Source organism: Capronia epimyces (genome assembly GCF_000585565.1).
Source record: "Capronia epimyces CBS 606.96 chromosome Unknown aczIQ-supercont1.1, whole genome shotgun sequence".
NCBI lineage: Eukaryota > Fungi > Ascomycota > Eurotiomycetes > Chaetothyriales > Herpotrichiellaceae > Capronia > Capronia epimyces.
The window spans coordinates 2,226,002-2,240,669 of record NW_006912904.1 but is presented as its reverse complement, the minus strand read 5'-3'; the positions used below and the strand labels follow the sequence as shown (position 1 = coordinate 2,240,669).

The window sequence follows — 14,668 nt, the reverse complement described above, 5'->3', positions numbered from 1 at the left end:
TTGAACACCTCTGTGCCACACATTCAGTGGTGTGCCCATTCGGAGCATTAAGAACGTATGAAGGCTTGGAATCACCCCCCAGACTTGTCCCGGTCGGTGATTTCGAGGCAGTGGCTCCTCCTGATGGAATGGGCGAGCTGGCCTGCTGCGAAGATGCTGACCGACCACATTTACTCTATAGGTGGCATTGTGGCCACCCTGATGTCGCCATTTGTGAGACCTGAGAGACAGGCGACTAAGACGTCGCGCAGACTCGTCCCGGTCGGCAATTTCGAGGCAGTGGTTTCTCTATCATGCTCCAGTACCTATAAGTATATATAACTGACTGTCCAAGACGTCGTTTACGAAACGACATACAGACTGGCTTCGATGTCTGTCAGACACTTTCGAGAGCTCCAAGGCATTGATTGGCGTTCCATACTGCCAACCTTTCACAAGGCCAGCAATCCAGACACTCGAAACCCGGCAATCGGCTTCCCAGATTTCCAACATTCCACAGGGCCGGCATCTCAACAATCCGCACTGGACAATCAATTCCAGGCATTTATCTCTACAGTCTACCCTACTTCGATGTGGCTGTCACTGAGACGATCGTGACCAGGACGGGACACTGTTTCCGGCCTAATGGAGATGCAGCAGGGTTTCACCGCTCTACAGGTCAAAGACGAGTTCTTTGCTGGCGACCGGCTAGATCCAATTGTCAAGGCATTGCAGCTAGTGTCATACAACACAGTGCAGCGGTTACTAAACCCGTTCCTCAACAAGTCTGCTGCGCGCGCCTTGGAGCCAGTAGATGTGACAAGGTGGACGATGACTGCCAGAGCAGGCTGCCAACCTACCCTCTCGCAGGGCCATCGTCGCCAATCTTATCCAGCAGGCCGGGGTGCAAGACAATTGGGTGAATGCTAACAGAATCTGCTGGTTTCGCAAACCGCACGACTATGTCAATCTTTTGTGATCTCGTTGCAAATCATCCATCCCTACGAGCACGAGACCATTATTAGGGTTGTGGTGAGTCGGACGGGTATCGCACGAAAGCCTGGAAATGCCCGATGGAGTGTCAGCTTAAAGATCTGTTCATTATGGTTACAATGACACGGAACGCATTTCCTCGGCTTCCTCCTGTCTGGGAGTCCGGAGGGCACTGCCCTGGGACTGGATCCCATCATCGTCAAGGCCATGCGGTCGGATTCTTCCCAACCATACCGCAGTCGATACAGCGGTGGCTTATTTGATCTCAAATGCAGGATCGGTGTTGGTGTTGATGTTGCATGCTATACATGCTATACTGTGCACCGATCTAGCTTCGTCAATGGGTCGGGTTGTCGTTGGAGTTGATAAGCCCAATCTTCTCAGACCTGGAAAGATACACTCCCTAACCCTAAATCCATGGATCAACCCGGCCTTGTTCGATGCTATTTCAGGCATGACCAATGGCTCCACTGGAAGCCTCGATGCCATTGGAAGGGCAAACACCGAGGCTTTCCACCGTTACAGGTCATTCAGCGAGCGGATCGTTTCGTACCTCCTTGTCTAGCGCGACTGGGGAATAGGTCAGTATGCCGGCTATGGAGAAAAGATTGGACATCACCATGGGCGATATCACCAACAGCACGGATCCAAAGGCGACAAATCTACAAGGAGACCCAATCACGGCGCTACAAACCACTCTCTAGCGTGAGCAAGAGCAACTTGTTCTTGGACCAGGGGGATCGCACTTCTACCAAGGTGTAGTCCCACCAGGACTTACTTGCAAGCGGAACGCAGAAACTAGTTCGTTCATTTATGACGAGGATGAAGACATGACATGAAACGCGACCGTCATACGAACAGGGTATATGTGTCGCCGTGGCCACTGCCGCCCTTTCCGACACGATGGACATCGTTGACAACCTGAGCACCAAAGGTGTCAGCAGTTTCCACGATATTGAACCCAAGATGCTCGACATCGTGGATAAACATCAACATCTGAAACTAATCAGAATTACATATTGATATCTTGGCCACTGGCTCGCCACCAGTTCACGTCTGTCTAGGGAGGCTTGCTACAGCCTGGTTCTCTTCATCGGCCAGATGAGCAAGAACACACAGATGTCTAGACGATGAGCAGGTTTTGTGTACCGTCCGAGTCTGTACATCTCGCGAGGGCTTACACACGATATACGGGATATATACTAACTACGGTCCACCCCCTTCGACAAATCGAGAATCATCCATCTATCATGACCGAGTGCGAAGCAGCTTGGAGGCTGTTCGGAGAAAACGGCCAGCCATGACATTGAGTCAGATGTCTGATGCATACACCAGCAGTGTGGTACTCGGCTGTGGCATGGAAATTCAAGGGTCGGGTGGGGACTACAACGAAGCGGTAGTACAGCTTGGGTATTTGGTGTCCGCTGGGCTACAGAAGAGACATCAAATGGAAACAGCGGGCAGGCTCAGGGCCACATAACGAGATTGGGGGGTTTATTCCGGGTTCGGTGCCATCTCGCCGAGTCAATCAAACCAGAGTGAAAGTCAGGTTGATGAGCTGGATCTGCAGGCAATCTGATATCGGACATGGACGGCGGTCCAGTACCCAAGGGCGCCTGGGTGGACGAAGGAACAGGCCTGTGTTATTTCAAAGTCGCCATCGTCACTGACCATGTCGCTGGCATATCCAGACATTTACTGCGGCGCACGCCCAGAGCAGCTGGACCGACGCATCCGGGATTGTGAGAAGAAGACAGCTGGATCGACGCGTCCCGGATTGTGAGAGGACAGGCGGCGTCCTCTAACTCGTCAGGGGTATGGTGTCCTCTCTCACGCACAATATTGCCCGACTCTAGCGTTACCAGAGCCGCCCATATCGTTCCCTTTGCAGTGGGAGAACAAAACGCGGCATATCTTTTCGGTTTGAAGCCAGATGGGCGTAGGAGAGGACAGACAGGCACGGACACATCATAAAGGGAGTGCCACTGACACTTCCTCCCTCTTCCCATTTGCGGCGAATTGCGACACTCAGATCTGGGAACTTAGATCGGACAACAGGCGGGGTTGATAAAAATCTGTGGGCTGCTACACATCTACCGCTGGAAGATGATAATACACAGTACGCAAGATTTATCTCGACCTTTCACCGGCTTGAAAGGGGCGGCTCTAGTCATGAGCCATGCACAGCCTGAGTCTCCATTCCAATCCATGCTCTGCCCTGCTGCTCTCACTGGAGCGAGGATGTCAAAGGAGATCCCAAGCACAGAGTGGACCAGACCCAGACTACCTTGACAAAGCAACTCTGCAACATTATGAGGAGAAGGCTAGGACGGCAAATCAATATCTACGCCGGCATGAGTATTCACTACCAACAACAGGTCCAGCCACACTCAAGCATTGTCAATCACCCCATTCAGCAGCAGCTCATGCAAATCCTCCAATCCGGGAAACTACATTTTATTAATGCCGATGGAAACAAGACAGTGGTTAACTCGAACATCAAGATTTTCTATATCACAAATAGGGGTTAGGGTTAGGGTTAGGGGGATCTAGTCGGACCCAAGTCATGTCCAGAACACCTGCTTGTCGTTATGGTCACTCTGTCGTCTCGTACAGGACATGGGGAACCCGAAGAACATCCGCTTGAAGGACCTAGGTGATACGGATTCCTGGGACAAACTGACCCAGAAAATCAAGTCCCCTTTTTGGCGAAGGTACACACCCTCAGGCTTGTCTACAATCACGACCAAATGGCGCAACGATGAGGCGGTCAGCCGAGCGATGTGGGGAGAGTTGTTGTTGTCAGTGATGATCCAGAGGACAAGAGGGAATATCTGGTTCGACGGCGGAACCCTCTTACCCTTACCCAGAATGCACTACAGAGTCTTAACAGACAGTGGATGAGACGACAAGACTGGCGACAATGATTGACGCCCAACTACTTTCTACTTGAGCACTGTCGAACACAACAATATCACCGAGAACACTCGTCTCAGATGAGGACCGTGCGAACCTGGCCAGACGCCAGGTCATAGCCAACCTCCGTGATGTGAGGGTCATTGTGGATGGATTGGATCAGACCCATGCCACAGCCACCCAAGGCGAGTCTGGCAGCGTACCTTGAAGGTGCGTATACCTATATACCTATAGTCGATTGGTCCTGTGTACCCCGAGAGTCGATTCGCCTTAGGCCTGTCGAATGAACTCCATCAAGGCAACCCAACCGGTGTTCGTCGTTCGTCGGGTGATCAGCCAGATCATGACAGCATATGCCATATGGTAATGCGCTGATCTGGGCTAGCCAGCCTGGCGCGATTGACTGGACGGGCTAAAGCCATTACACGAGTCAGGCTAGGACAAGTGCAATATGCAGCACAGCCGGAGCTTCATGAAAGAGACCAACTTATCAAAGAGGGCAAGGACCCAGGTCCTGCTAAGCCTTGTATTGTGATCACAACACAACGATACTCCTCACAACACAACTAACACCGAGCCGAACGAACCATCAACCACAAACATGTCTTCCGGAATGCAAAAACTTGTCTACAACCACAGGACCATGGCCATTATGCCGTTCCGCAACAGTCGGCTCAACCATCTGTGCACCAAGGTCATACTTCGTTTGCTTCTCCTCGACAGCCAATGCGTCCAAGTCCTGTTCCCAATGTGCCATCTCAGGTGGCACCTGGGGTTTGGATGGCGGTGACGCTGAATACTCCACAAACCCAAATATAGTGGAGTCACGCCGTCGACATGAGGATTTGTCATGAGAACGGCCAGCTCCCTCATCCAGAGAGTTAAGTTTATCAAGATGCAGATGTCGACTATGACAACCTGCAGGCTGTCGAGGCCATAAGAGCTGCCCAGCCAATGCTTTCGTCTCAGACAGTGGATCTTCTATGCTGGTCATAGAGGGGGAAAAAGCAGTCTCACGTCTTCTTTCTCCAACTTGCGTTCGAAAATGTCGCACCCTCGCTCCGAATCTTTGGATTCAGACTCGTCGCTCTCTGATCTCGACTCAGCCCTTTTTGATAGTTCGGACTTAGAAAAGTCGACCCCTGTCAAGAAGAAAGTCAAGTACCCCCCCCAAAAGTTGATACCAAACACTCCCGCCGCCGATATTGGGGTGACTACAAGGTCAGTTTTTTTTTCGAGCATCGGTTCGGAAAGAACTAAGGCTGACCCGAAAAAAAGACGCCGGGCCGATAAATGGCGAACCTTGATGGAGGAGTTACTGGTTGTTGTGCAAATCTACCTAAACGACCTACTACCCTGCTCTATGGTACCTATCGACAAGTACCAAGACTTTTTATACCATAGCTACCAGCTCCATGGATGACCTACATATAGTTTCAATCGCAGGCCAGATTGAGCATACCCCAGCTTATAAGTCGTTTGCAAGCCAATTCAGCATTTCCAACACAATTCATTTACAAGCCAAGTCGGAATTTCCAACACACAATTCATTTGCCAACCTCTTTGGACCTGGGAACATCCTATCCTGTGTTTCAACCCACCTGTGTCTTCTTGTGGGCCTAGATGTTCTAACAATGCAATCCTCCTGGGGAACCGCCCGAAGAGGATATCGGTGGGGTACGGTATTTATATACCAACAAGATTGGCGCAAAAGGTTTGTACTACACAGTGCCGGCGAAGGTATCATTCAATGCATTACCTTTGAGACAATCCTCCTGAGGAACCGCTTTTGGATTTCGCGCACCTACGGAGTACTTCACGACGACCTCATGACCCCGGATCTGCGATACCGCGGAGTCGTCATTAGCAACCTCAGCGTGCGCGCCAGCGACGACGACGCCAACAGCCGCATTCTCATCCCCGTGGCCGCTGTGAATCCCTTAGCGCTTTGGAACTCCTCTTTTCCTCATAGCTAGTCAGACAACCTCTCTCCCTGACTTACATTTGGTGCCTCCAACAAGAAGAGCCTGATCTTGCATCCCTGAGCAATCTAAGAAGACGCTATGAAGACAAGAGAGTCGTTACGGCCACAGCTTGGTTGGTCAAGTTCTGTGTTTTCCACAAACTCTCAAAAAAGACGCCGGGCTGACAAATGGCGAACCTCTGGCTATGGGTCCCTAGAGAGACCCCTGACTAACTCTTCCCCCACTCCCAAGCAACAATTAGAGTAAGTCTTCTTTTCTTTTGAAGCGGCCGTCATTGAATTAAACCACTGACCCGGTCTTTTCGAACCAGGGCTCGTTTCTGGCATGGTGTCCTCTTCCTGGCGGTCCTTGAAAGGCTTAAGGTCACAGATTTCCTCTCCCTGACTTACATCGCCTTCCTAGGGCTCGGGCGCATCGTGTTACGCCCTGCGGCGGTCACCGACCCAGCGGAGCCCTGGAACCCAGCAGCCACGGCGGATGAACACTATCAGCTGCGAACCCCAATCCGCTAGGCCGAGCCGTACCGGGATGGTTCCTCCAAGACGTTCAGCTGCTCGCCTAGGTTAGGGAGATCATAGCGGAGAAAGGCGTCGGCTTCTAGTACTTTTTACGGGAGTTCATCCAAGTGCACGCTGGTAGCGCGTACCCTGTCCCCGAGTACGAGATCTGGGAACGCGTCGAACTGGGCGGCGGCGTGACTTACCATGTGCTTGAACGAGGGACTGGGTACAAAGTGCCGGCGAAGGTATCATTCCATTACCTTTGAGACCGTCTGGAGCAAACCAACTTCGAGCCACATACAGCACCTCGCTACAAAATCAACTTTTCTGCCGCAACGAACAACCTGGGCGCTTCACGTAGAAGGGAAGGCGAGGCAACGCCCAGGCAGATGCAAAGGCTCTTAAGCTTCACTCAGGGATGCTCGCAACTATTCGCGATCACCTGTCACTCATCTCACAATGCCGGAGGGCGTTGTGCTCTCGGTTACCCTGTCCTCTGCGCGGATGAGAAGTCAATACTTACCTTACGGCATTAGGTATTCTCAAGTGTCGTCCTGTCCTCAACAGATTGCTTCAACCCAGTCTAGTCTAGTTGCAGGATGTCAACATTACAGAAAAAAAATCTGGCCCAGATGCAAAACCAATCCGAACTCTTACCGGTGGACATCCCCAAAGCTGAGGTTAGTGTGCAGACATCTCTACTGGTCTCGCAACGGCAACGCCGATGATGGTGGTTCGGCCCCCAAGCTTACTGGACTGTACCAGAAGTTTACTGGACTGACCTCGTGTGGCGACCCGCATGGCATTGATATATATGCCATATTGAAGTAAGGCTCTAAAGGCTACACGTTTGCGGCGCACCAGATGGTCTGTCCCCGCTTACAATGGGCAGGAGTCTCGTTGAAGCAGTGGGTGGACTTTGTTACTAGATTCCCTGGTCTCAGGCATCGAAGTCCTATCCCCTCCGACGAATGCATGGGGGCGACAAAAGACCCGTGCCTGTTCATCACCTCCTACAGCCTGCGCTTGGGTATCGTCCTCTCCTCCGACGTGGTCACCTACAGTATCTTATTTATCGGCTTGAAGCTTCACGACTAAGTCGCTGATCCTAAAGGCACCGTTTAATCGGGGAGTCTGGGAGATTATATAGGAAATCAGCCTTGTTCGACGTGAAGGCCGATTCACTCCTCCTTCTTGATTTCGAAACTATTTTGAAACGCTGAAGAGAATCTCTTACGATCCAGGTTGCGATTCTTGACACCCTTACCATCCGGGTTGCGAATCTCGATACTCTCACTATTCAGGTTGCGAATCTCAACATCATTGCTACCGATCCGACAGTTTCCAGTGGGCTTCTTTGGATCTCCAGCTGTGAGCGGGGTTTGGACCCAATTCGGGCCCCCAGCTCCCCAAAGGAATGGGATATCTAATCTTCCAATGCCTAGAAATGGCCCTTATGACCCGGGCACGGAGGTGCCCGGATGTGGATATCTCGTTTCGGGTGTGGAAATCAGAGGGAACAAGTATGAGCAGGGCGAATACCGAAAGATCTGGAATCTGTTCACCCAGTACCTGGTGCAGCGCGGCGCCAAAGGTATAGATATAAATATCCCAACTGGATTCTATATACGCGGCTTCTCAAACTACTTCTACGCCATACAGGCAACGCCATCCATCAGAAGCTGAAGGCCAAACAGCCTCGGTGCGGCTGGCAAAGGTCCAAGTCAAAACGGAGGACGGGCAAGATCCCGATCCTCTCTTGGACATTCTCGAGACGGCCCTGAGCGACACCGAACGTGAGACCATCAAGATCCAGCTCCACAAGGGCGCGACAGGCACCTACGGATGCCGTGGAACTCCTCTACGACATCATCTTCAGTATTCTCGAGGAGGGCGAACTATACTGTAAGGCTGACCAACCCTGAAGTTGCTCGTCCCGGACAAGTCAACCAGACCGAATCAGGGGAGATTGATTAATTATTTCCAGCAGAAGTCTGTTCAGCGTGGCGTTATCAACCCGAAACCGATAGTTTTGGAAAAACGTCGCTTAGGTACCACTCGACGAATACACTGTGGCATGTCGGAACAACCTGAAGAGTCACAACAGTAAGAAGCAGCCAGACATGCAGAACCTCGTACAAGACTGAGGGAGCGAATTGACGAACAATGTTAAGAAGGCTTTGGCAGGGCGGCCTTTCATTCTACTCCACAGCGACTATCCTCGCTACGCTACGTGATTTTGCTTGACGGAATCCAAGAGATGCTTGGACAAACATAGGGGATTTCGGAAGGAGTGTTATGATATGATATCAAAAACACCACTACACTTAGCACCAGCAGGTGACGGCTGAGGTTCGAGGGGGGATGCATACATCAGTCGCCGTGGGTGCCGGTAGCATCACTCCATCTCGTCTGCAACTGCAACTGCATCTGCGACTGCAACTTCAACAGCGCCTGATCTGGTTACTGGAAATACGGTTCTGAGTGATAGCAGTTCAACGCCGCCTAATTCGGCTTCCTGACAATACGGTTTCTGAACGATAGGAGTTCAACATCGAAGGTACTCGAAATATATATCCCAGAGAACTTGAACTGGACATGGATACGGATACAAGTCAACAATGGCTTGATTTGCCTTTCCAGCAAAACCATTAGACATCCTTTTCTATTGATTGCACCAGGATAACTACCTGATGCCGCAGTTGGTTCTGCTCGCACAACGTGTATACGACAACCACAATCACAAACACGGTGGTTAGAGGGAAGATGATGGCAAGCCAGACAACGACATCTTCGCTAGAGTCAAGAACCATATAAGAAGGTCAAGGAGAGAAATCGGCCAGCTCTGCTCTTCGACCCTACCATCGATGGAGGCTGTCGTACACTATCAGCTCGTTGTCAGCCTCCTCATCCTCCTCTCCACCATCTTCGGCAGTCCTGGGACATGTCGGCTCCGGATCTGCCCAGTTGCCTCGTCTACTTCTGAGCACCATAAGGTCTGTCCGATGTGCAGTTACAGTTACAGTTACTTAGAGGATGCGGGAGGCACATACGATGGGAGAGCATGCAAGATTCCAGTGCTTCAGATACGGTCAGATGGGCCATATAGATCCTAGTTACGAGTCAAGGGATCCTTTAACCCCGGATGAACAGAGCCGACTCTGCAGAGCATGGAATGAACGCAACACGGATCCCTAGTGCCTATCGGCTCTGGGATTGTGGTAACACCTTCTGAAGTTCTGGATGCAGACGGATATATAATATACTACGAAACATCTGTCGACAATTTGGAAGGAATTAAGTGTCGTACCTGGACATCATGCACAGAAAGAATCATGGACGAGAAAGAAACGCCCTGTTCTTATGCCCAAAGTTCCCAAACTGACATCAGGGTTTCGAGCATCCAACCCACGAACATGGCATACCCTACGAAGGTGGAAGATAACCGGCTCAGCATTCTACGAGTGGCGGGATCGTTGCAAGGCTCGAAAGGGAAAGAGAAGGAAAACGACCTAAGCCAGGGTGCAGGTGCAGGTGCATGTACCGCGACGAGAATTGTCATTTCTTGTTGCATTCGCATGTCAATGAACAAGGGGACAAGACAAAGTTCGCTGCGACTACGCTGCAGATCGAACTGTCGGCCAACTGGCCATTGAATGACAAAGATCGCCCCCGACTCACTTTTTCTGGGAGGGACTTGGTGAAGTGTGCCGGATATATATACTCGGAAGTCCCAGGAATGGGCAGCCAAAGACCTCATTGCTGAAGGCTGGACAGCCGAGCAGCTTTTGAAGGCGTACATCCGGGCAGAGACGTCCCGGTACAAGGCAACAACCTCGCCACCAACCTCTTCGATTCTGATGAGTGGGACCGCAAGATTCTCAGATATTCTCAAAGATATACATGGCAACTTGCTTGTAGACTACACCCGCTCGAGGTAGCCCTTCCTACTACTTACTACTCGGTAGCGAACGATTGCCCGACATGGATGCTTGTCTTGTTGCCGCTGCCGTTGGCGCCTATATTCCTCTGCAGAGGAAATGGCGAGGAGGTGGACCGAGTACTAGTATTCTGGAACAGAATCCCGTGACGTGTATCGTCTCGCTAACGGCCCAGCCCAGCCAGACAATAAGGAGATGGAGATATCTTTCCTGTCAGTTGAGAGCACAGGAAGCCGAGGTCACCAAACAGACAGTTGCACTCAACTTAACTCATCCTTCTTCGTACTATCTTCGACTGTTCGTCTTCCTGTCTTCTCTCCAACGCCATCACTTCATCTTTCACAAACATCTTCACTTACCATCCGGTTGGAACGGGTCACTCGCCCATACCGACCGCCACCCACTCTTCGCCTCGCTGGCGCCCAACGCGCTACACGCCCATGCTCGCGCCCACTTTTCTGACATGTGTTGATCAACCTTGTGATCAGTGATAATATGGGTACATGGCGGGACGAACCAGAAATACCAAAAACACCAAAAACACCTTGAACGTGGCCAGCCAAACCAAACGAGAGATACAATTCAGGGCCAACAAAACGAGAGATACAATTTTATGCTAAAGACAGGCTGAACCTCGAGGTCGAAAAGGAAACGGACAATTCTCTGACAGATCTTGGGAGAGATCGGAGAAAGATGCCGAAGCAAGGTAAAGATCAGCTTTGTTAGGGTGTAGGGTGATGATAGAAGACAATGCTAGGGTTAGCCTCGCCGTCACCAATGCTAGCACCTGCCTCGCCGTCACCAATACTTGGGTTAGCCTCACCGTCACCCCCGTTCATACCCGCCTCGCCGTCACCAACGTTTGTACCCGCCTCGCCGTCCACTTACTCTACCGACATGGCCACCATTGGCAGCAGCCGCAGTAGCATGAAAGACCGGTACAATGAAGACAAGTCGGTACCAAAGGTCAACGAAGAGGTCAAGCGACGACTTACGGCAGCTGGGAAACATCAGAAGGCTCTCCGTTAGTAGGCCAAGCGGACACACGATAGAGTCCTTGATGGGATGCCCCCTGGAATGGACCCTCAGACAGTGAACACGAAGGAGGTCAGGCCGCCGGACGAGATGAGATATCCTGAGGGGTATGGAGACGAATCGTGGGAATTCTGGAGACGAAAGGAGGTAAACCTACAGAACCTCCCGAGCTCTGGGCCCCATGAATTCACATGCAGGGGTCTCAGTAAATGGTGTGGTCAGGCATCGTATCTTCCAAGTAGGACTGGAGCTACTTGATACTTGACTTAGCAGCTCTGCTCTCTGGTAGTCGGTGGGATATAGGTGTCCGGGCGCTCGTGATGGTAGCTGTCTCGGAAGCAGACTGGCGATAATCGCTCGGCTTTGAAGCTGGGTCAAATGAGGGTCGAACAGGAGAGGACTTTGGAACTGATGGGACGTGTGGTGCAGGGAAAACTGCAACGGGGAGGCCCAGGACATCAGAAGGCACTTGCCGAGGCCTGTGCGGAACGAGATCGATATCAGATGGTTCGACCAGTACGAAGACATCATCAAAGAGCTAGATACAAGAGGGCCGCTATTTGTGGGCAAACCGATGCAGGAGAGTCTAACACTATACTAAGTGAGAAGTGGAACGACCTAGTATAAACTTGGTACAGCAGATGACGGATGACGAATGAGGGCGAACCGGGGGAGGCAAGTTGTCATGGGTCTTGTACCATACATACCAGGTATCTCCTCTGTCTCGTTTGTAGCACATACATATGTATGTAGCCAACAACAACACATTTGGAGCCTCCCTTACGCATACCGCTACAGGGGAGAAGATTGGGATCTTCTTTCATTTCTCTTTTCTCTTCTTCCAAGCTGGAATGCAATGCAATGCAATGCAATGGAGCTGACATGGCAGAACAGTACATAGTACATAGTCCATCCTACTCCCGCATCAAGGGTCAGGAGTCAGGAGTCAGGATGAGCAATCAATCAACCGAATCACGAATCAACCTCTGTTGTATGATGCCCGAAAATAGAATGGAAATGGACTCTCGGATAAACAGGATCCGTTCTCCGTACTCTATCCTCGCCGCTTTAGCTTACGCCGATGCTCCCTTCGCCGAGCCCAATAACCCTAACCCTAACCCTAAGCCCGTAAAACAGCGGCATGGACTGCCGAAAGAGGTTTGCTCAGTCTTCCAGCTGATTCGCAACTTGAACCTCCTCCCTTCTCATCCGCGAGAAGCAAGACGAGAAGCGAGTCGAGCATGTGTGAAGTGTGAAAGGTGAAAGCTGACCATGTCCATCAGACTGGTGAGCAAGCAACTCCTCAGCCACATAGTCACTCGTTCACCAATCTGTTCTCCTCTATTACCACTGCTGCGACCTGGTCAGTGGTCACTAACACTAGTACTCCCGTCCATCCTGTATGTGCTCGCTTCGCCGCCTCGACCCTCGACTCTCGACCACGACCTCGATTAAATATTAGCCTGTCCCAAAAACCAGCTTTGGGCCTGGCTCGACGAATGTGGAAGCAATGAATTGTCATCATGGCGGACTCGATGGAAGCCTGACTAAGCTCCTGCATGGTGACCAGGCCGGGTTGGGTATACGAAGAAACCAATGGTCAAGGGTTGTCCAATGGCCATCCAGACGATGGAGTTTCCACACCATGAAGGTCGCTTCTGTCTGGCTGGTTGTGGCTATGGCGACGACGCTTGCTGACTGTTTGCGTTGCGGCTGGGTATTTGACATGACATGACATGCCTTGCCATGCTGTGCCGGACAGACCTTATCAGGTATACTGTTCATGTTCATGTTCAGTCACCAGTGCCGGCCCGCGCGACTGGAGGACATGACAGCACAATGCACGATGCACGGCGCGGCAGATGTGTAAGCAGGCAGAGGTATAAGTAGGCAGAGGTACAAGTAGACAGCTTGAAGGCCCTACGTACCTACAGCACTCCTCTAGACTGACCAGACATACCTCCACTAACCGTCTCCCACTCACATCTCAGATACACAAGCAAACCAGACATCTCTCCCTCTCTCTCTAGACTACCGTCCTCCGTAGACTACCGTCCTCCGTCCGTCCTGCCCAACATGCCTCTCTCCAGCAACGAGCAGACCAACACGACAGCAGAGGCGCTGGTGTCGACGCTGAAAGGAGCATTCCACACGCCGCCGGGGTTCCGACCGGCACACGCGCGGGGGATCTTGTTGAGCGGAAACTTCACGCCCAGCTCGGCAGCCAAATCGTTGAGCTCAGCACACCACTTCAACGCTCCGTCAACGCCGGTGCTGGTACGGTTCTCCAACTCGACGGGCCTGCCGCAGATCCCGGACAACGCGGCCGACGCCAACCCGCGCGGCATGGCGACGCGGTTCGTGCTGCCGGACGACAGCGACGGACGACGACAACACACCGACATCGTGGCGCACTCGACGCCCTTCTTTCCCGTGCGCACGGGCGAACAGTTTCTGGAGATGCTGCAAGCGATAGGGGCATCATCTGGGCCGGACACGCCACAGCCGTCGCCGATCCAGACCTTCCTGGCCCAAAACCCATCGGCGGCCGCATTTGTGGCGGCGCCCAAACCCGCACCGGCCAGCTTCGCCACGGAGAAGTTTTTCGGCGTCAACGCCATCAAGCTGGTGGCTGGCGATGGCGGCGCCACGTTCGTCCGCTACCGCATCACCCCGGACGCGGGCGAGGCGCACCTGAGCGACGACGAGGCCCAGGCGAAAGACCCGGCGTTTCTGCACAACGACATCCAGACCCGCATCATCGACGGGCCCGTGTCGTTCACGCTGTCGGCCCAGATCGCAGACGACGCCGACCCCACTGACGACGCTACCGTGCGCTGGCCCGAGGACCGTCAGATCGTCCCTTTGGGCTCTATTGTCCTCGATGCCGTCGTCGACGACAATGACGAGAAGCAGCGCACTACCATCTTCGATCCCGTCCCGCGCGTCCCGGGTCTCGAGCCCAGTGCTGACCCGCTGCTCGACATGCGTGCCAGTATCTATCTGATTTCCGGCCGGCAGAGAAGAGCGGCGGGACCTCATCATTAGATGTTGTTCTGGCCGGCAGAGGAGAAAGGAGGAACAGTGGGAGTTGGAGAGGAGCGGCGGGACCTCATCAGTAGGATGCTGTTCCGGTGGTAGGGGAGAGTTGCGACCTCATCATTAGGATGCTGTTCTGGTGGTAGAGGAGAGCTGCCGGACCTTACATTAGGATCGCTGTTCCGGCCGCCAGAGGGGAGGGGAGTAGGAGTGGGAGTGGGAATCTTTGGAAATCCTTGTGAGAATCGAATCATAATATCATTTTCATCTGGCACAATTC

At 52.4% G+C, this 14,668-nt stretch overlaps 1 protein-coding gene across 1 annotated transcript; it reads left to right on the top strand.

Moving 5' to 3' along the window:
- Positions 1–13,425: 13,425 nt before the first annotated feature.
- Positions 13,426–14,397, top strand: A1O3_00829 (catalase; the record flags this gene model as incomplete). Its single annotated transcript, XM_007730979.1, has 1 exon — positions 13,426–14,397. The coding sequence occupies one exon, from the start codon at positions 13,426–13,428 to the stop codon at positions 14,395–14,397; it is 972 nt and encodes a 323-aa protein (XP_007729169.1).
- Between the last annotated feature and the right edge of the window lie 271 nt (positions 14,398–14,668).